Source organism: Herpailurus yagouaroundi, unplaced genomic scaffold (assembly GCF_014898765.1).
Source record: "Herpailurus yagouaroundi ecotype Mexico unplaced genomic scaffold, PumYag 190, whole genome shotgun sequence".
Taxonomy (NCBI): domain Eukaryota; kingdom Metazoa; phylum Chordata; class Mammalia; order Carnivora; family Felidae; genus Herpailurus; species Herpailurus yagouaroundi.
This window is the reverse complement of record NW_024412421.1, coordinates 1845775-1869429: the sequence shown is the minus strand read 5'-3', so window position 1 is coordinate 1869429 and position 23655 is coordinate 1845775. Positions and strand designations below refer to the sequence as shown.

At 37.7% G+C, this 23655-nt stretch overlaps 1 protein-coding gene across 6 annotated transcripts in view; it reads right to left on the bottom strand.

The window, feature by feature from the left end:
- Positions 1-23655, bottom strand: part of PHKB (phosphorylase kinase regulatory subunit beta) — a 267004-nt gene that overhangs the window by 210029 nt on the left and 33320 nt on the right. For all 6 annotated transcript variants that reach the window (XM_040497929.1, XM_040497930.1, XM_040497932.1 and 3 more), the window contains 2 exons: positions 11412-11501; positions 9505-9643 (listed from right to left, as the gene is read on the bottom strand). In XM_040497929.1, the coding sequence (XP_040353863.1) occupies positions 9505-9643; positions 11412-11501 (229 nt within the window). The remainder of the gene's footprint in view (positions 1-9504; positions 9644-11411; positions 11502-23655) is intronic.

Here is a 23655-nt window from a genome sequence, read left to right as displayed (position 1 = left end):
AAACAACAGCGATGAGAGTGGACATCCCTGTCCTGTTACTGACCTCAGGGGAAAAACTCTCAGTTTTTCCCCATTGAGGATGATATTAGCTGTGGGCTTTTCATAAATGGCTTTTATGATGTTTAAGTATGTTCCTTCTATCCCGACTTTCTCAAGGGTTTTTATTAAGAAAGGATGCTGGATTTTGTAAAATGCTTTTTCTGCATCTATAGAGAGGATCATATGGTTCTTTTCTTTTATTAATTTGATGTATCACGTTGATTTGCGAATGTTAAACCAGCCCTGCATCCCAGGAATGAATCCCACTTGATCATGGTGAATAATTCTTTTTATATGCTGTTGAATTCGATTTGCTAGTATCTTACTGAGAATTTTTGCATCCATATTCATCAGGGATATTGGCCTGTAGTTCTGTTTTTTTACTGGGTCTCTGTCTGGTTTAGGAATCAAAATAATACTGGCTTCATAGAATGAGTCTGGAAGTTTTCCTTCCCTTTTGATTTTTTGGAACAGCTTGAGAAGAATAGGTATTATCTCTGCTTTAAATGTCTGGTAGAATTCCCTTGTGAAGTCGTCTGGTCCTGGACTCTTATTTGTCGGGAGACTTTTGATGACTGATTCAAGTTCTTCGCTGGTTATGGGTCTGTTCAAGCTTTCTATTTCCTCCTGATTGAGTTTTGGAAGCTTGTGGGTGTTTAGGAATTTGTCCATTTCTTCCAGGTTGTCCAGTTTGTTGGCATATAATTTTTCATAGTATCCCCTGATAATTGCTTGTATTTCTGAGGGATTGGTTGTAATAATTCCATTTTCATTCATGATTTTATCTATTTGAGTCATCTACCTTTTCTTTTTGAGAAGCCTGGCTAGAGGTTTGTCAATTTTGTTTATTTTTTCAAAAAACCAACTCTTTGTTTCATTGATCTGCTCTACAGTTTTTTTTAGATTCTGTGTTGTTTATTTCTGTTCTGATCTTTATTATTTCTCTTCTTCTGCTGGGTTTGGGGTGTCCTTACTGTTCTGCTTCTATTTCCTTTAGGTGTGCTGTTAGAGTTTGTATTTGGGATTTTTCTTGTTTCTTGAGATAGTCCTGGACTGCAATTATTTTCCTTTCAGGACTGCCTTCGCTGCATCCCAAAGCGTTTGGATTGTTGTATTTTCATTTTCATTTGTTTCCATACATTTTTAAATTTCTTTTCTAATTGCCTGGTTGACCTATTCATTATTTAGTAGGGTGTTCTTTAACCTCCATGCTTTTGGAGGTTTTCCAGACTTTTTCCTGTGATTGATTTCAAGCTTCACAGCATTGTGGTCTGAAAGTATGCAAGGTATGATTTCAATTCTTGTATACTTATCAAGGGCTGTTTTGTGACCCAGTATGTGATCTATCTTCGAGAATGTTCCATGTGCACTCGAGAAGAAAGTATATTCTGTTGCTTTGGGATACAGAGTTCTAAATATATCTGTGAAGTCCTCTTATCCAATGTATCATTCAGGGCCCTCGTTTCTTTATTGACCATGTATCTAGATGATCTATCCATTTCTGTAAGTGGAGTGTTAAAGTCCCCTGCAATTCCCACATTCTTATCAATAAGGTTGCTTATGTTTGTGAGTAACTGTTTTATTATTTTTTTATTTTTTTTAACGTTTATTTATTTTTGGGACAGAGAGAGACAGAGCATGAACAGGCGAGGGGCAGAGAGAGAGGGAGACACAGAATCGGAAACAGGCTCCAGGTTCTGAGCCATCAGCCCAGAGCCCGACGCGGGGCTCCAACTCACAGACTGCGAGATCGTGACCTGGCTGAAGTTGGACGCTTAACCGACTGCGCCACCCAGGCGCCCCTTGAGTAATTGTTTTATATATTTGGGGGCTCCCGTATTTGGCACATAGACACTTATAGTTGTTAGCTCTTCCTGATGGATAGACCCTGTAATTATTATATAATGCCCTTCTTCATCTCTTGTTACAGCGTTTAATTTAACGTCAGTTTGTCTGATATAAGTATGTCTACTCCAGCTTTCTTTTGACTTCCAGTAGCATGATAGATAGTTCGCCATCCCCTCACTTTCAATCTGAAGGTGTCCTCAAGTCTAAAAGGAGTCTCTTTTTGTAGACAGCAAATAGATGGGTCTTGTTTTTTTGGCCATTCTGATACCGTATGTCTTTTGGTTGGAACATTTAGTCCATTTACATACAGTGTTATAGAGTGATATGGGTTTAGAGTCATTGTGATGTCTGTAGGTTTCATGCTTGTAGTCATGTCTCTGGTCCTTTGTGGTCCTTGCAACATTTCACTCACAGAATCCCCCTTAATATCTCTTGTAGGGCTTGTTTAGTGGTGATGAATTCCTTCATTTTTTTTTTTTTTTTTGAGAAGACCTTTAACTCTCCTTCTATTCTGAATGGCAGACTTTCTGGATAAATGATTCTTGGCTGCATATTTTTTCTGTTCATCACATTGAAGATTTCCTGCCATTCCTTTCTGACCTGCCAAGTTTCATTAGATAGATCCGTCACTAGTCTTATCAGTCTCCCTTTATATGTTAGAGGGTGCTTATCCCTAGCTGCTTTCAGAATTTTCTCTTTATCCTGGTAGTTTGCCAGTTTTGTTATGATATGTCACACAGAAGATCAATTCAAGTTACGTCTGAAGAGAGTTCTCTGTGCCTCTTGGATTTTAATGCCTGTTTCCTTCCCCAGATCATGGAATTTCTCAACTATGATTTTTTGAAGTACCCCTTCAGCACCTTTTTCTCTCTCTTCCTCTTCTGGAATCCGAATTATATGGATATTGTTGTGCTTGATTGCATCACTTAGTTCTCTAATTCCCCCCTCATACTCCTGGATTTTTTTATCTCTTTTTCTCAGCTTCCTCTTTCCATAATTTTATCTTCTAGTTCACCTATTCTCTCCTCTACCTCTTCAATCCAAGCTGAGGTCTCCTCCATTTTATTTTGCACCTTGTTTATAGCATTTTTTTAGCTCCTCCTGACAGTTTCTTAGTCCCCTGATCTATGTAGCAATAGATTCTCTGCTCTCCTCTATACTTTTTCAAGCTCAGTGATTAATTTTATGATTATTATTCTATATTCGTGGTCTGTTATATTGCTTAAATCGTTTTTGATCAGTTCGTTAGTTGTCGCTACTTCCTGGAGTTTCTTTTGAGGAGAATTCTTCCGTTTCATCATTTTGGATAGTCCCTGGAGGGGCGCGGAACTGTGGGGCATGTCCACTGTGCTGTCTGGAATAACTTGTGTTGTTTGGCAGGGCTGCAATCGGACCTGATGTCTGTCCCCAGCCCACAGCTAGGGCCACAGTCAGACTGGTGTGTACCTTTTCTTTCCCTCTCCCAGGGGCAGGTCACACTGGAGTGGTGTGGCCCCTGTCTGGGCTACTTGCACACTCCCAGGCTTTGGTGCTGCTTTGATGGGATCTGGCATATTAGCCGGGGTGGATCTGCAAGGTGTACAGGGGCGGGAGGGGCAGGCTTAGCTTGTTTTGCCCCGGGTGGTCCCCTGTGGGCGGGGCCCTGCAGCACCAGGAGGCAGGCAGAACAGTCAGAGGGATGGATCCACAGAAGCACAGCATTGGGTGTTTGCATGGTGCAAACAAGTTCGGTGACAGGGACTGGTTCCCTTTGGGATTTCAGCTGGGGGATGGGAGAGGGAGATGGCATTGGCCAGACCCTTTCTTCCCCACTGAGGTGAGCTCTGTCTTCCAGGGCTCAAATACTCTCCCTCCTGGTGTCCTCTTGCCCTCCTGCTCTCTGAGCCGAGCTGCTGACTTAACATTCCAGATGTTAAGTCCTGCTTGCTGTCAGAACTCACACATTCCGGCCCCTCCCCTTTTGCAAGTCAGACTGGGGCTCTGCCTTGCCAGGCGTGCTGCCCCTCCACCGCCCTGGCTCCTTCCCACCAGTCTGTGTAGCATGCACTGCCTCTCCGCCTTTCCTACACTCTTCCGTGGGCCTCTTGTCTATGCTTTGCTCCAGAGAGTCCATTCTGCTAGTCTTCTGCCAGTTTTCTGGGTTATTTAGGCAGATGTGGGTGGAATCTAAGTGATCAGCAAGACGCGGTGAGCCCAGCGTCCTCATACACCGCCATCTTCTCCTATTCCATCTTGAAACCATAAAACTCTTATAAAAAAACCATGGGCGAGAAAGTTTTCAACAATGGCCATAAGAACATTTTTCTAAATATGTTTCCTCAGGCAAGGGAACCAAACGCAAGATTAAACCATTGGGAATGCCAAAATGAAAAGCTTTTGCACAGCAAAGGAAACCAGCAATGAGGCATAAAGGCAACCTACTGAGTGGGACAATATATTTGCAAGTGATACCTTTGAGAGGGAGTTAATATCCAACATATATAAAGAACTTAACACAATTCAACATACAAAAACCAAATAGTTCAATTAAAAAATGGGCAGAGGACTGGAATGGATATTTTTCTAGAGAAGACCTACACACGGCCAACAGACGCATGAAAAGGTCAGCGTCACCAATCATCAGAGAGTGCAAATTAAAACACAATGAGATATCATTTACATCTCTCAGAATGGATAAAATCAAAATCACAAGAAATAACAAATGTTGGAGAGGATGTGGACACTTTGTGTGTCAGTGGAGGAAATGCAAATTGGTGCAGCTACTGTGAAAAACATTGTGGAGGTTCCTCAAAAATGTAAAAATAGAATTACCATATCATCCAGTAATTCTTCTACTTGGTATTTACCCAAAGAAAATGAAAAAACTTACTCAACAAGATATATGCACCCAACGTTTTTTGTAGCATTGTTTACAATAGTAGCCTAGGTATAGAAAGAATCCAAGTGTCCAATCATTGATGAATGGTTAAAGAAGATGTAATATATGTACACACACACACATACACACACACACATTACTCAGCCAGAAAACGAATGAAATCTTGCTATTTACATTAACATGTAAATTTTCTATTTCTTCCTGCTTCAGTTTTGTTAGGTTATATGCATCTAAGAAATTTATACATTTCTTCTAGGTAGCCCAATGTGTTGGGAAATAGTCTTTCATAATATTTTCTTATAATCCTTTGTATTTCTGTGATATTGGTTGTTATTTCTTCATTGCTGATTTTGAGTCCTTTTTTTTTTTTTTTTTTTTTGAGTCTGGCAAAAGGTCTACCTTTTTTGTTCATCTTTTCAAAGAACCACTTCCTGGTTTCATTAATTATTCTGCTTTGTTTTTAGTCCCTGTTTCATTTATTTCTACTCTAATCTTTATTATTTCCTTTCTTCTACTAGCTTTGTTCACTCTTCTTTTTCAAGCTCCATTCGTTGTAATATTAGGTTGTTTAGCTGAAATTTTTCTTAAGACAGACCTGCATTGCTTAAGATAGACTGTAATCACTCCTTTTCGAACAGGTTTTGCTTTATCCCCCAAATTTTGGACCATTCTGTTTTCATTTTCATTTGTCTGCATGTATTTTTTATTCTGTTTGTCCGTTGACACATTTCTTATTTGTTAGAATGTTATTTAGTTTCCATGTATTTGTGCCCTTTCCAGATTTTTTCTTGTGATTACTTTCTATTTTCATATCGTTTTGGTCAGAAAAGATGCATAACATTATTTCAGTCTTTTTGAATTTATTGAGACTTCTTTGGTGACCTAACATGTGATATCTTTTGGAGACATTCCATGTGCACTTGAAAAGAATACGTATTCCACTGCTTTTGAATGGAATGTTCTGAATGTATCTGTTAGGCCCAATTGACCCAATGTGTCATTCAAGGCCACTGTTTCCTTGTTGATTTTCTGGCCAAATGATCTATCCATTGATATAAGCAGAGTGTTAAAGTCACCCACGATTATTGTATTCCTGTCAGTTTCTTCATTTATGTCCGTTAATAGTTGCTTTATGTATTTAGGTGGTAGCATGGTGGGTGCATAAATAGTAACAACCGTTATACCATCCTGTTGGACTGTTCCTTTTATCATTATGTAGTGTCCTTTATCTCTTATTATAGTCTTTGTTTTAAAGTCTATTTTGTCTAATAAAAGTATCGCTACCCTATCTTTCTTTTAGCTTCCATTTGTATTATAAATGTTTCTCCATCTCTGTACATTCAAGTTTTCACTGAAAAATCAGCAGATAGCATTATGAGGTTTCCCTTATTTGTAACTGTTTTTTCTCTTGCTGCCTTTGAGATGTTTTGTTACTACTTTTTGCCATTTTAATATTATGTTTCTTGGTGTGAACCTCCTTAATTTCACTGCGGGATCTCTGTGATCCCTGAATCTGGATATGTTTACTTCCCCAGATTTGGAAAGTTTTTGGTTTTATTTCTTTCTTTGATTTTATTTCTTCAAATACATTCTCTGTGACCTTCCTCCTGGGATCCCTATAATGTGAACGTTATTACATGTGATGGTGTTACTGAATTCCCTTAACCTATTCTCATTTTTTATTATATTTTTTTTCTCTTATTATTCAGCCCAGTTGCTTTCCTTTACCCAGTCTTCCAGGTCGCTGATCCACTCTTCTGCCTCTTCTGATCTTCTATTGATTCCCTCTAGTGTATTTCTTATTTCAATTACGGACTTTTATATCTCTGACAGGTTCTTTTTTATATTTTATCTTCTTGAAGGTCTCACTGATATCCTCCACTCTTTTCTCAAATCCAGTGAGTATCTTTATGACCATTACTTTGAATTCTTAATTAGACATATTGCTTCCTTCTATTTCAGTTAGATCTTTTGTTGTGGTTTTGTCTTCTTCTTTCATTTGGGATATATTTCTCTGTCTCATTTTGTCTAACAATCTATTGGTTTTCATGTACTAGAAAAGTCAGCTGCATCTCCTGATCTCGAAAGTCATGGCCTTATGAAGAAGAGGTCCTGTAATGCCCTATAGCACAATGCTCTCTCTTTACCAGAACCAGGTACTTCAGGGGTATCTCCTATGTGGGTTGCATGTGCCCCACTGTTGTTAAGCCACATTTGCCTTCAGTTCTTTAGGCTGCAATGGCTCACTTTGCCTGTTGTGGTTTCAGCAGGTAGGGTTTTGCTACCTGTTAAGAAGCCAATCTGTGGATGCATCAGGCTTCTATTTGAGTAGTGTCACCAATCAGACCAGATGTCTGCCCTCAGCCCATCTGCTGGGGCTGGTTGCACTGACCTTAGGGGCAGTTTTCATTAGTGGTTGGGGCTAGCAGTCAAGCCAGATGGCTGTCCCCAGTCTGTCATCTGGAAATGCAGCCACACTGACCTGCAGGACACTCTCCCTGCTTTGTTCCCTGAGAGGCTTTCATTTGTGGGCAGGACCATCAGTCAGCACAGATGCCTGCACCTCGTCTATCTGCCAGGACCGCAGTCACACTGATTGGCAAGGCACTGTCTCTGTGCTGCTAGCTATAAATTTCAGCTGCTGGGGCTGTGGACTTGCTAGTGTGGATGGTTATCTTCCCCACTGCTCAGGGCAGGAGTCACTGTAAAATGGTGCCAGTCCCAGCCAGGGTTGCTTGCAGGGCGTGTTGGGGCAGGAGGTGCTTTGGAGACATGCCTACCAAATGGGGCTGATCCCAGGAGAACGCAGGGCAGGGTGCTTAGTACTAGCAGGATAAGTAGAAAGTGTTTGTGCTGGTTCTGCAAGTGTCCTGCTTTCTAGGCTACACAGGGGGAAAGAAATGGCACCTGACACCTCTTTTGTTCTCAGAAGAAGTCTCCTAAAGATCCTCAAGATCCTTGTCCCTCCAGCACTTGTTCTTACAAGATTTATTTACTAATGTAAATAAATTTACATTACATTACATTAGTAAATAATGTAATTTACATTACATTACATTAGTAAATAAATCTTTTTTATGAATACCCCACATGCTTTTCAAACTGTGTGACCACATTACTTCTTATGCTGGCTCTTTAAAGGCAGGTGTTCGGTTTCCTATCACCCTCCAGCTCTGCCAGAGCTAAACCTGCTAATTTTTAAAGGAAGAATTAAGCCTTGCTGATTGTAAAAACTCCAGAATTCAAGCCCCACTAGCTTTCAAAGTTTAATGTTATAGATAGCCATCTTCCCAGTGTGGGTCCCCTGTGCCTGGAGTGCCATGTGGAGCCTGATCCTCTCACTCCTCTGTGCTGGTGGTGTGCATCCCCTTTGTGGTTAGTCTCCCAGGGGATCTGGCTCCCAACCATGTCTCTGCCCTTCCTACTCTTTTTGATGTGGCCTCCTCTCTACAGTTAACTGTGTAAAGTCTGTTCTGTCAGTCTTTTGGTCATTTTCAGAGTTAGTTACACTAATGTGGCTGTTATCTTGGGTGTTTGTGGGACAAAGTTACCTCAGGATCCTTCTGCTCTACCATCTTCCTGAATCATTTCTTTAGTCTTTCTTACTCTAAGTTATATTCATAACTACTTTCTAATCTTCTCTGATAGCTACATTTTTTAAGAGTCCAGGCAAGTTGACTTATAAGTAGCCACAATTTGGCTTTGTCTGATTGTTTATTCATACGTAGATCTATTTAATCATTTTGGTAAGAAGTCAACATGGGCAATGTGCACTTAGCACTGTGTCACAGTGAAGCAACTCCTGTCCTTACTAGCCTGACCACTTAGTTAAGGTATTGCTGGCATTCTCTGTACTCATAGGACCAGTATTAGCTTGACATTCAAGGAAACTGTACTGTGCTCACATAGAATGTTAGGAAATGCTGGTAGTGACATTAGCAAACAAGTGTGCTAAAGGCCATTACTTCATATTATCTCAGTATTTGATTTTCTAGGTGCAACACATCAATAATTTTCAACAGAGGACTCATGTTCACATGAAAGATACAATTTTCAAATCAGAAGTACATGCATATGTTTCGCCTTCAGAAAATTAATATTCATAAACCGAATCTTAACAATGGTTAAAATGTTTATCTCTGATGGTGAGTCAGGACACACACACTGAATGTTTTCCGTATATTACAAAATAAGAAGATATTTTGTATTGTAAAGGGATTTTTTAACTTTATAAAATAATTATTTGATTCACAACCAGATTTAACAAGTGATAAATATCTCCATGAATTGCATTGGGAAAAAATACTAAACTAGAGTGGGGTGGGGTGCAGTGGGGGGTGTCCTGGCCCTGGCTCTATCATTAACAAGTTGTGTATTTTTGGAAAAATCTGCTAACTACCTGGGCCCCAGTTTTATCATCTGCAAAATTCAATCAACAATTAATCCTGATTGAAAGCAAATAACTCAAAGAGAATGAGCAGATAATTCTGCCAAAAAGTAATGATGATTTAAAAACCTACAGTTGAAAAAAATTTTGGTTACAAGGTCTTTAAACTGTTAGAACTAGTCTGGTGTAAATCCTTAGGAAAACTTAAAATTTGTTTAGAGGCCTTGAGCAGTCACAGATCACACACAATGAGTCATCAGCAGAGCCAAAAGATAGATGCTCAGTTCAACGTGGGCCAACAAAACCCTATTATCCAGACTGACAGTTACTAGAAGAGCACACACCAGCTTACCTGTATGCAAGAGCCAAAGCCCAGGCCCCAGCAGCACAGTAAAGACTGTCATGGATTTTTGCCTTCTGATCATCACCACAAGTTTTAGTGGGAAAGAGACCTGTGGTTGGACTTTGATATAGCAGCAACGTTGACTTCACTGGAATGGAAGACAAGAAAAAGAATGAACTGTACAGCCATCCATTTCCCTTGGGCTGAAGATCTCAATCTTCTTTCGTTTCCTCATCCTACTGCTGATAATTCTGTTGTTCCTAAACCTACCAATAGTATACAACTTTTTAGAAGGCAGAAATTACTTCATGTAAGTCACTCCAGCACAAGTGGGAATCCACTCTGCAGGAAGGATATTTCTACTTTTGAGAATAGGACTCAGCTAATTAGCAATTAAAAAGCTTTTAGCATATCATACTCAATGTCAGTAAGTGTTGTAACATCAGATACAGAAAAAAAAAGATCAGTATCTTTTTATTATTGTTTTCAACAGAAGTTCAATAGGGAAACAAAACAAATGTACAACATAGAGTGGCATTAATGGCTAAATCCAAAGCCAGTTCCACTGCTAAATAAACCAGAATCCTATTTTCCATGATGACTAATTTGTGCCTAGACTTCTGCGGAATATATTCATTTTACATATTATACTATACAGGCTAGAGATATGTTTATCATTTTAAAACCAAATCCCATTCTCATATGACATGAAAACAAGTAAATAATTATTTTGAGAACATTTTACGTTAAAAAAAGTCTGAAATTAATGTTTTATTACCTTTTATAAGAATCCTAAAATATAAAAGTACACACACTAAAACTATATTTCCTAAAAGTGATTTTATTCCTAAATATAAATGATTTTCACCAAAATGCATTAAATTACTCTAATCTAGATTGACATATGTCAACTACTTTTAGGACAGTTTTTCAAAGGTCTAAAGCATTCTTCTCCTTCACAGAGATTAAAGAATTAACTTTCTTCTTTTTTTCAGACAAACCTGACATTATCATTACCATTTCTTTTAGAATGTCAGGGTAATTATCATTTTTCCCAGAGGAAAGAATTGGTCCTTAAAGTCTCAAGTAAACAACTGACATTTCTTTAAAAAGGTATTTACATTTCTTCATCTAGCTATGGTTACAATGATAATAAAAGGGCCACATAAGAACATATTCTAGAATTTTGACTAAAATAAGATGAATTAAGGTTTTATATGAGGTTAACACAAACAGCAACAACAAAAAAATCCTTATCTTAGGGAAATAAATAAACTAAATTTTATATTATTTGCCATACAAGGCCACATAAATGGCACAAGAAGCAAACTGGCAAAAATTAACAGGCTTTTCTAACTTACAGTCTGATGAACCAAGAGGAGTCCCATGCATACATATCAAAATTGCTTACTCACATTAAAAAGCAAAATTTGCCAGGCTGTTCTTGGCAAAACAAAACAACAACAAATATAACAGGTACTTAATATTAGTAATAGTAACCTGAGATTATCTTTTGTATCCCAAAGAATTAGTAATAGATACAAAAGGTTTAGGACTACTTAGAAACCATGTACGGGTAAATGAGTAAGCAAGGAATACTTTTACAGAATCTTTATGTAGGTAGTAATGAAGAAACAGCCTCCAGTTCTCAAATCTAGTAATGTTTAAGAGAGCAAAAAGACACAGAGGACACTGGTGACAGTTTTAAAATTACTCAAGGGACAGATATGATGTGCTGAAAATCTTTTATAGTCCCAGGGTCAAGATCCAAGTGGAATATATAGCTGCCTAAGCAATGAAACTATCCCCACATCCAAATGAGAGATCATCATCATGCACGTAACATATGCAATATAAGGTAGAGTAAATATTAATCATAACTACCTAAGGACATGTTTTCCTCAAGTATTCCTTACCAATTCTGTAATAATGATCCAATTTATCCCACAGAGTTTCATTATCAGGTCTCGGAAGATTAATGCTTTTCAGAGGTTCATAAACGGAGCCTAAAAGAAAAATGAAAACCCACCAAATTCAGTCATTTTCACCAAGATAAACAAAACTTCTAAATAAATGAAAAAGCACTACTTAGCAATCTAATTTTCATTTTTATATGTGAACTAACACATTATATTACCGGTCAAATGTTTGGTAGGGGGAGAGAGAAGAAATTGCCCTTGAAACAAGCACAGAAGGGTTCCAAATGTTATGGGAACACCGCCAACCCCCCAACACCTGGCAGTTACTCTAGCTAATTCATATATATACTGTTCCCAACAACCCGAATACCACTAATACTTATGTGATAGTCCCTAGGTCAATAATTTCAGTTCCCTTTGAGAAATATCTACTTAAATGCCCTAAAATCCAAACCTTATTCTTCATGCTCATGATCAAGCAATTTTCTGCCAAATTGATCATACCCCAAAAATCTCAAGAAAAAAGATAATACTGACATGCTCCAAAGTCATCCACTCCATGAATATTCAGAGAGTTTTCATACTAAAATTCTTAAGACTCTACTTACTCCTCGTTAGATAAAACTCATGCCATATTATCTGTACTAAAGCAGAAACCATTTCTACTTCTCATCCATGAAAACTACTCCAAGGTATTAACAGAGCATACTGCTCAGAAGCTGCAGAATACCCAATAATTATGATAATTTGCCACAAAATAGATACAGCAAATTGTTCACTTGACTGGTGCACATTCTCAACTGCTCACTGAAAGGAAGACCTCTGAACCTTCAGCCATCAGACTAAGTACTATCTCTCATTCTTTGTTAAAAGCACTCAAATTATAAACATCTCAAGGTCACAACGAATCCACAAATGGATTCAGGTAACGAACATCATATAATCCAACCACACAGCACAAGAGTAGCCCTAAAATTTACCTGGGGGTGGGGGATGTGTTGGCATGCATTAAGAATCTTTTTTTTAAAGAAAATTAAAATTGCAATGTCCAGTATGCTAGTATAAAGCCAAGGTATTTGGAATCCCTTTATGTTTAGGAAGATAATAAACAAGGAAGTAATGAAAGGATCTATATATTAAGGCAATAATCTCATTAACTTATGTTGGAAAGAACGATGATTTGTGCATAAAATCAGCAATATAAAATGACTTCCTCTGAGTGAAGAGATTTTCTAAAAAAGAATCTTCACAATGACACCAACCAGAATTGCCCCATAGGTAAGAATGGGAAGGCCTATAAACACAGACAAGAAAGCTTCAGGACTCCTGCACAAGAGGTCAGGGCTTGGCCATGCCCTCTGCCTCCCTGCATTCAATAGCTCTGGATAGGTGTTAAGTATACAGGCAGCCTGGCAGCTGGGAAAAAAATAATATAGCTACTGCTTACACATTAGGTGCTAAGCTCTAGGAGTTTACACACTCCAGTGAAGTTCATACAACAATTAATAAAATAAAATCAGGTACAAATCATCACAAGTTGTAAATTGGGGTACATACATAAAAAGATTAAAGAAGACACATTTGCTGGGTGGAAGGATTGCGGATGAATGATATTTCCATTTTTTTTTTTAGAGCTCTATTATTAGAAGAGCTAATATTTTGCTTTATATAAGAAAAATAACATCACCAGAAGTTACATATACTTTCATTACATAGATAAACAATACATGTGCATGTGAATAAAAATTTAAATAGAATATGCAAAATTGAAATCCACCTTTGTATCTACCATAATACTTGTGAGTTTATTTTGAAAGATTGTTTTAATGACATTGTATCTTGGATTTTAGGGTAAAAAATACTTAAAAGTGCTATTACATTTAAGGTGCCCCTCAAATCTTAAAAAAGACTAAAATGATTCTATCATCTAATGTTTCTCAATAAAATCACTGAAGGGAGCTTCTTAAAAACAACAAAAATAAACAAAAGGAAAACCAGACTTTTCAGGAAAATAAATACCAATGCAGTAAGAGCTAAAAGAGAAGATGTTTAAAGTATAGCAGAAAAATATAAAAGTAAAATCACAAAGAATCAATATTTTCTTATACGTTCTTATATCTTCAAGAAAGCCCATGGTGACTTAAGAACAGCTTACCTAAATAAATGTTAACATTTTAATAATCACCATTGTATTGCTTCTGAAGTAAATGCATAAAATTAAACACGGATGCTCCACACAATTTATAGGAAACAGTACCATAAATCTCAAGTCAAAGGAAAAGTAATCAATGGTAACATTTTAAACAAGAATTAGCCTGAAAAGATTCAATGCAAATAAAAATGTGGAGAAAGCAATCAATAGAGCATGAATTCCCAAAGACAATGAGAAAGGTGCAAAATAACAGAAAACACTATTAAATGTTTAGAGTTCAAAACGAAATGAAGCGTTTCAATGTAAATTTTTCCTTTTCATGTTTTTCCCATTTGTATTATGCCTATATTTAAACATCACAAAGTAAAATAAAAATTATCATTTCTCCAATTTGTAAAATGAGTTTAAACATGTCAATCTGATTTTTTAGCTGTCAATTCTCTTGGTATTAGAAACATACAATCTAGTCTCATTTCAGAGCACATTACTACCAAAGATATTCACTGACAAAGAACAATAATACAAGAGGCAGAGTAATATTCCAGTTTTATCACATAAGAGGAAGGGTTATTTTATTTAAGAGATTAAACAAGGAATTTCCTAAGAAATTTCCATGAGACAAAAACAATACCAAGAACGCGCATAACCTTAACAAAGCTACAAACTTTCTGAATTGGGCACTATAAAACACCAACAAGGTTTCTAAGTGTTATGGGGGAGGCTCTTAAGCAATCACAAGACAGAACTGGTAATTCAAGTACCAAACACTAAAAGAATAAAAATGAGGACTCAAAAGGCAAGTCAAGGTGGAAAGCGGATAAGCAAACCAAAACAATTTCAATACTCTATTATTTGGGCATACAATCTTTCATTATATGATTGAAAGCCCTTTAATACTGTACATACAAAAATGTTATTAATCAAGGCTTTGGTGAACCCTTAACTAACTTTATCATTTATCCATGTATGGTGATAGATGAAGATAAATACCATTATTTGTTCTCAATTAATATATGCATTGTATGCATAAAACTCTGGACCATATATCCAGTAGGCCACCAGGACCCACAGATTAGTAGGAAAGGTAAGATAAAGTTTTGAAGAAGAGTAATATGAGTTAGAGTGTGGGTTCCTTAAAAAACAAAGGATAGGAAAATTCAGCGTCCCTGTGGGGCTGAGGGAAGAGGAAACTTCTACCTTGCAATCTTTGAAAATAAAAGCAACTTCAAACAATGCACTGCCATCTGAAAATGAAGAAAACAACTAAACATGAAGTCATAAACATATATACAAACTTGCAGATATACTATCACAGCTCTAAAGCTGATGCAAGGTCTTATGAAATAAGATACTACATACCAAGGGGTTTGTTTGTTTTAAGTGATACACATAAAAAGATATATAACTAACAGGGTAAATTTTATTGAACACTGATCCAAGTATGATCTTTCACAAGAGAGAATTTTATTATAAACCTAAATCTTTAGAAAGCCTACAGAATTCTGATTTTCTCCCTCAATTAAAATAATTTCTTTTCAGATTAAAAAAATATCTAACATTCCTCACCCTAAAACAAGCATCATTAACATTTTGGTACATTCCTTTCAGGCATTTCTTTAAGCAATATATATAAACATACACAAAATTTACACATGGACTCGTAACATACATGCTCTTTTTATCATGGACACTAACCCTTTGCTCCCTTACCACACCTCTTGCCCTCTTCTGTCCTCATTCCCATGTAAACATACTTTTTCCATATTTATCTAAAAATATATATATGAATCAATAAAGGAAGTCTTTTGTCGCTTGTTTTATAAAAATGGGGTCATGAAATAGACCCTTCCTTGCTTCCTCCTCCTCCCATTTGACAACACACATGGAAATCAAAAAAGGCAATGATTGTTTCTTTGACTGCTATATATACCAGGGTATTGACACAGTATAATTTACTCAGTTATTCCCCTATCAAGAAGTATATACTTTTCTATTTTTGCCATCATAAACAATCCTGCAAAACATCCTTATGTGTACACAGATAGAGCCAGTAGTATGCTAGAACCAATTAATACTGGCTGAAAAGAGTTAACTGTTAAATTTTCAGGAATTTTGGGAGCTGGTTATGAAACACATAAATGAAAATAAATTATAAAAGCTTGTAGATGAATAATTATTAAAAACAAAGGTAATAAGTATTCAAAATTCATCACTTCCTAGTTTTACATTTTACTATTATATATGCTCTTGAATTGACTGATACCTATAGATCTGTACCTTGGAAATACCATATAATAGCAAGTTACAACACATGTCTTTCCAACTCCGCATTCAGTGAAGTCATGTAGATTTGAGTAGTTGTGACAAAAAACAAATGGTCTGAGAAGGCCTAAAATTTTTACCATCTTGCCCTTTATAAAAGAAGTTTACTCAACTCTAAATTCCTAGAAGTACTAAATTAAGCAATAAGTGTACTTTTTACAAAATAATGGCAAATTGCATTTTTTTAAAGGCTAAAACAATTCACATGTCTACTAGATATAAGCGCTCCTTACTTTTAAAAGTTTTTCCAATCTGATAATAACAAAGTAGTTATCTCACTTTTGTTTTTCATTTCTCATACAATTAGTGAGTTTGAAAAATCTTTACAGATTGGCCATTTGGATTTGCTCTTCTAGGAATTGCATACATCCTATTGCCATTTGCTATTGCTTTATTTGTGTTTTTGTCATCAATTTCTAAAAGCTATTTAATATTTTGCTATTTCATTTCAAATATTTTCCCCTCAGTTTTCGTTAGTATACCAATACTACAATATAAAAAACTTTCAATAGTTAAATATATCTATCTTTCCTCACTTGGTTCTAGTTTTCCTTTCTGTTTAGAAAGGTTTTTGACAAAATGAGCAAAGGAGAAAAGAGAGAGAGAGAAAGAGAGAGAGAGAGAGAAAGGCAAACCAAGAAACAGGCTCTTAACTATGGAGAACAAACTGGTGGTTACCAGAGGGAGAAGGGTGGGAGGATGGGTTAAACAGATAATGGGGATTAAGGAGTACACTTGTGATGAGCACCAGGTGTTCTATAGAAATGTTGAATATTATTGTACTAAACTATTGTATTGAACTATACTGTACACCTGAAATTAACATTACACATGTTAACAGAAATTTAAATAAGAACTTAAAAATAATAAATTAAAAATGATTTTGACAATCTCTAGGTTACATAGTTGCCTCAACGTTCTTCTAAGCTTTTTATAATAAATTCTCACATTTAGGGAAATTTTGATTCACTGGGAATTTGTTTTCTAAAGGGCTTTTAAAGTAAATAGTGAGGCCCAGAATTTTAAAAGGATCAAATTGGTCCAATTTTTTTTTTTTTTTTTTTTTTTTGGTTACAGAATACTGAATAGAAAGGTCCATTCATCCCAAATTATAAGCAGAGACCATCTCAAGTTATGGGATTCAAACAGACCATTTCTTCTTGAAATAATATAACTTAATTTACAAAAGCTATATAAAAACTCTAGTGTCTGATAATGTAGCATATGGCCTACTTATATTTTCTCACAGTTACAATTTTATGCAAGATTTCAAACCTAACATGAACAAACAATATTTGCAAATAGCTTAAACAAGTCAGCTTTTTGTGCAATTGCATTCATGTCTCTAAAAATATCACTGCCTCAGGGAACATATAATGATTTTTTTAAGTATTTTACGTAGCATTCGGTACTGAATATTGACACAAAGTTAAAACATAAAGTAAACAGCATACTTTCATTTTTCTTTGGGTCTTGGATTCTAGCAGAAAAATACACAAATTTGTGAGTAGAATCGTAGCCCAAGGAAAGAATCAATCAGTATCTTCTTTCTGCATTTTATTATTGATTGATTGTCCACTTTGGAAATAGAGCAAGCTGAAATGCACCTGTTATAATGATTCCAACTTTAGAATCTGCTCCTGCCTTAGCTAATTTACCACAAGCAACTAATTTTATAGATAGAGGACATGTTAAGAGTTGTGATTTTTCAGTTAGTAACAAGTATCTGAAAGCCTAAGGAGTAGTTTTTGAAGCCTGTGAAGTAGAGGCTAATAAACTAATAAGAAAGTATGTACAAAGAAGGAGTAAAAAACGAAAATCCCTGAGTTTCTGACATCCAAGGTTGGTGAGTTTGAGCCCTGCATTGGGCTCTGTGCTCGCAGCACAGAGCCTGCTAGGGATTGTCTCTTCTCTCTCTTTCTTTCTCTCAAAAATAAATAAACTTTTAAAATAGTAATATTTGGGGGGACTGGCAGAAGATGGTGGCATAGGAGGACTCTGGGATCACCACGCGTCCTGCTGATCACTTAGATTCCACCTACACCTGCCTAAATAACCCAGAAAACCACCAGAAGACTAGCAGAATGGAGTCTCTGGAGACAAACGCAGATGAGAGGCCCACGGAAGAGGGTAGGAAGGGCGTAGAGGCAGTGCGCCCTACACGGACTGGCAGGAGGGAGCTGGGGCAGAGGGGCAGCCCACGGGCCAAGCAGAGGCCCCGAGTCTGGCTTGCAAAAGCGGAGGGGCTGGACAGAGTGTGTTCTGACACCAAGAGTGACTTAGCATCTGGGAGGTCATAAGTTAACAGCTCTGCTCGGAAAGCGGAAAGGCTGGAGGACAAATGGAGGGAGAGTTGCTGAGCCCCAGGACGACAGAGCTCAGTTTGGCCGGGAACAAAGGCGCTGCTAGCGCCATCTCCCTCGCCCATCCCCCAGCCAAAATCCCAAAGGGAACCAGTTCCTCTCAGGGAACTTGCTTGCTCTGGGCAAACACCCAACACTGTGCTTCTGCAGAGCCACCCCTCTGGCAGCGGGTCTGACTCCCTCCCGCTGCCACAGGGCCCCTCCTGAAGTGGATCACCTAAGAAGAAGTGAGCTAAGCCTGCCCCTCCTGCCCCCATGCACCTTGCCTACCCACCCCAGCTAATACGCCAGATCCCCAGCGCCACAAGCCTGGCAGTGTGCAAGTAGCCCAGACGGGCCACGCCACCCCACAGTAAATCCCGCCCCTAGGAAAGGGGAAGAAAAGGCACACACCAGTCTGACTGTGGCCCCAGTGGTGGGCTGGGGGCAGACATCAGGTCTTCTGACTACAGGCTGCCCACCAACCCCAGTTATACACCACAGCACAGGGGAAGTGCCCTGCAGGTCCGCACCACTCCAGGGACTATCCAAAATGACCAAATGGAAGAATTCGCCTCAACAGAATCTCTAGGAAATAACAACAGCTAATGAACTGATCAAAAAGGATTTAAATAATATAACAGAAAGTGAATTTAGAGTAATAGTCATAAATGAATCGCTGGGCTTGAAAACAGTATAGAGGACAGCAGAGAATCTATTGCTACAGAGATCAAGGGACGAAGGAACAGTCAGGAGGAGATGTAACACACTTTAAACGAGATGCAAAATAAAATGGAAACAACCACGGCTCGGATTGAAGAGGCAGAGGAGAGAATAGGTGAACTAGAAGATAAAATTATGGAAAAAGAGGAAGCTGAGAAAAAGAGAGACAAAAAAAAAAATCCAGGAGTATGAGGGGAAAATTAGAGAACTAAGTGATACACTAAAAAGAAATAATATACACATAATTGGTAACCCAGAGGAGGAAGAGAGAAGGAAAGGTGCTGAAGGTGTACTTGAAGAAATAATAGCTGAGAACTTCCCGGATCTGGGGAAGGAAAAAGGCATTGAAATCCAAGAGGCACAGAGAACTCCCTTCAGACAGAACTTGAATCGATCTTCTGCATGACATATCATACTGAAACTGGCAAAATACAAGGATAAAGAGAAAATTCTGAAAGCAGAAAGGGATAAACGTTCCCTAACATATAAAGGGAGACCTATAAGACTCGTGACTGATCTCTCTTTTGAAACTTGGCAGGCCAGAAAGGATTGGCAGGAGATCTTCAATGTGTTGAACAGAAAAATATGCAGCCGAGAATCCTTTATCCAGCAAGTCTGTCATTTAGAATAGAAGGAGAGATAAAGGTCTTCCCAAACAAACAAAAACTGAAGGAATTCGTCACCAATAAATCAGCCCTACAAGAGATCCTAAGGGGGATCCTGGGAGACAAAGTACCAGAGACATTGCTACAAGCATAAAACATACAGACATCACAATGACTCTAAACCCATATCTTTCTATAATAACACTGAATGTAAATGGATTAAATGCGCCAACCAAAAGACATAGGGTATCAGAATGGATAAAAAAACAAGACCCATCTATTTGTGTCTACAAGAGACTCATTTTAGACCTGAGGACACCTCTAGATTGAGAGTGAGGGGATGGAGAACTATTTATCATGCTACTGGAAGTCAAAAGAAAGCTGGAGTAGACATATCAAACAAACTAGACTTTAAATTAAAGGCTGTAACAAGAGATGAAGAAGGGCATTATATAATAATTACAGGGTCTATCCATCAGGAAGAGCTAACAATTATAAATGTCTATGCGCCAAAGACGGGAGCCCCCAAATATATACAACAATTACTCATACACATAAGCAACCTTATTGATAAGAATGTGGTAATTGCAGGGGACTTTAACACTCCACTTACAGAAATGGATAGATCATCTAGACACACGGTCAATAAACAAGGGCCCTGAATGACACATTGGATCAGATGGACTTGACAGATATATTTAGAACTCTGCATCCCAAAGCAACAGAATATACTTACTTCTTGAGTGCACATGGAACATTCTCCAAGATAGATCATATACTGGGTCACAAAACAGACCTTCATAAGTATACAAGATTTGAAATCATACCATGCATACTTTTCAGACCACAATGCTATGAAGCTTGAAATCAACCACAGGAAAAAGTCTGGAAAACCTCCAAAAGCATAGAGGTTAAAGAATACTCTACTAAAGAATGAATGGGTCAACCAGGCAATTAGAGAAGAAATTGAAAAATACATGGAAACAAATGAAAATGAAAATTCAACAATCCAAACGCTTTGGGATGCAGCGAAGCAGTCCTGAGAGGAAAATACATTGCAATCCAGGCCTATCTCAAGAAACAAGAAAAATCCCAAATACAAAATCTAACAGCACACCTAAAGGAAATAGAAGCAGAACAGCAAAAACAGCCTAAACTCAGCAGAAGAAGAGAAATAATAAAGATCAGAACAGAAATAAACAATATAGGATCTAAAAAAACTGTAGAGCAGATCAACAAAACCAAGAGTTGATTTTTTGAAAAAATAAACAAAATTGACAAACCTCTGCCAGGCTTCTCAAAAAGGAAAGGGATATGACCCAAATAGATAAAATCATGAATGAAAATGGAATTATTACAACCAATCCCTCAGAGATACAAGCAATTATCAGGGGATACTATGAAAAATTATATGCCAACAAATTGAACAACCTGGAAGAAATGGACAAATTCCTAAACACCCACAAGCTTCAAAAACTCAATCAGGAGGAAATAGAAAGCTTGAACAGACCCATAACCAGCGAAGAAATTGAATCGGTTATCAAAAATCACCCAACAAATAAGAGTCCAGGACCAGATGGCTTCCCAGGGGAGTTCTACCAGACGTTTAAAGCAGAGATAATACCTATCCTTCTCAAGCTATTCCAAAAAATAGAAAGGGAAGGAAAACTTCCAGACTCATTCTATGAAGCCAGTATTACTTTGATTCCTAAACCAGACAGAGACCCAGTAAAAAAACAGAACTACAGGCCAATATCCCTGATGAATATGGATGCAAAAATTCTCAATAAGATACTAGCAAATCGAATTCAACGGCATATAAAAAGAATTATTCACCATGGTCAAGTGGGACTCATTCCTGGGATGCAGGGCTGGTTCAACATTAGCAAATCAATCAACGTGACACATCACATTAATAAAAGAAAAGATAAGAACCGTATGATCCTGTCCATCGATGCAGAAAAGGCCTTTGACAAAATTCAGCACCCTTTCTTAATAAAAACCCTTGAGAAAGTCGGGATAGAAGGAACATACTTAAACATCATAAAAGCCATTTATGAAAAGCCCACAGCTAACATCATCCTCAATGGGGAAAAATGAGAGCTTTTTCCCTGAGATCAGGAACACGACAGGGATGCCCACTCTCACCACTGTTGTTTAAGATAGTTTTGGAAGTTCTAGCATCAGCAATCAGACAACAAAAGGATTTCAAAGGCATCAAAATTGGCCAAGATGAAGTCAAGCTTTTGCTTTTTGCAGATGACATGATACTATACATGGAAAATTCGATAGACTCCACCAAAAGTCTGCTAGAACTGATACATGAATTTACCAAAGTTGCAGAATACAAAATCAATGTACAGAAATCAGTTGTATTCTTATACACTAACAATGAATCCACAGAAAGACAAATAAAGAAACTGATCCCATTCACAATTGCATCAAGAAGCATAAAACACCTAGGAATAAACCTAACCAAAGATGTAAAAGATCTGTATGCTGAAAACTGTAGAAAGCTTATGAAGGTAATTGAAGAAGATATAAAGAAATGGAAAGACATTCCCTGCTCATGGATTGGAAGAATATTCTCAAAATGTCAATACTACCCAAAGCTATCTACACATTCAATGCAATCCCAATCAAAATTTCACCAGCATTCTTCTCAAAACTAGTACAAGCAATCCTAAAATTCATATGGAACCACAAAAGGCCCCGAATAGCCAAAGTAATTTTGAAGAAGAAGACCAAAGCAGGAGGCATCACAATCCCAGACTTTAGCCTCTACTACAAAGCTGTCATCATCAAGACAGCATGGTAGTGGCACAAAAACAGACACATAGACCAATGGAATAGAATAGAAACCCCAGAACTAGACCCACAAACGTATGGCCAACTCATCTTTGACAAAGCAGGAAAGACTATCCAATGGAAAAAAGACAGTCTCTTTAACAAATGGTGCTGGGAGAACTGGACAGCAACATGCAGAAGGTTGAAACTAGACCACTTTCTCACACCATTCACAAAAATAAACTCAAAATGGATAAAGGACCTGAAGGTGAGACAGGAAACCATCAAAACCCTAGAGGAGAAAGCAGGAAAAGACATCTCTGACCTCAGCCACAGCAATCTCTTACTCGACACATCCCCAAAGGCAAGGGAATTAAAAGCAAAAATGAATTACTGGGACCTTATGAAGATAAAAAGCTTCTGCACAGCAAAGGAAACCACCAACAAAACTAAAAGGCAACCAACGGAATGGGAAAAGATATTTGCAAATGACATATCAGACAAAGGGGTAGTATCCAAAATCTATAAAGAGCTCACCAAACTCCACACCCGAAAAGCAAATAACCCAGTGAAGAAATGGGCAGAAAACATGAATAGATACTTCTCTAAAGAAGACATCCGGATGGCCAACAGACACATGAAAAGATGCTCAACGTCGCTCTTTATTAGGGAAATACAAATCAAAACCACACTCAGATATCACCTCACGCCAGTCAGAGTGGCCAAAATGAACAAATCAGGAGACTAAAGATGCTGGAGAGGATGTGGAGAAACGGGAACCCTCTTGCACTGTTGGTGGGAATGCAAATTTGGGCAGCCACTCTGGAAAACAGTGTGGAGGTTCCTCAGAAAATTAAAAATAGACCTACCCTATGACCCAGCAATAGCACTGCTGGGAATTTACCCAAGGGATACAGGAGTACCGATGCATAGGGGCACTTGTACCCCAATGTTTATAGCGGCACTCTCAACAATAGCCAAATGATGGAAAGAGCCTAAATGTCCATCCACTGATGAATGGATAAAGAAATTGTGGTTTATATACACAATGGAATACTACATGGCAATGAGAAAGAATGAAATATGGCCCTTTGTAGCCACGTGGATGGAACTGGAGAGTGTGATGCTAAGTGAAATAAGCCACACAGAGAAAGACAGATACCATATGTTTTCACTCTCATGTGGATCTTGAGAAACTTAACAGAAACCCATGGGTAGGGGAAGCAAAAAAAAAAAAAAAAGAGGTTAGAGTGGGAGAGAACCAAAGCATAAGAGACTCTTAAAAACAGAACAAACTCAGGGTTGATAGT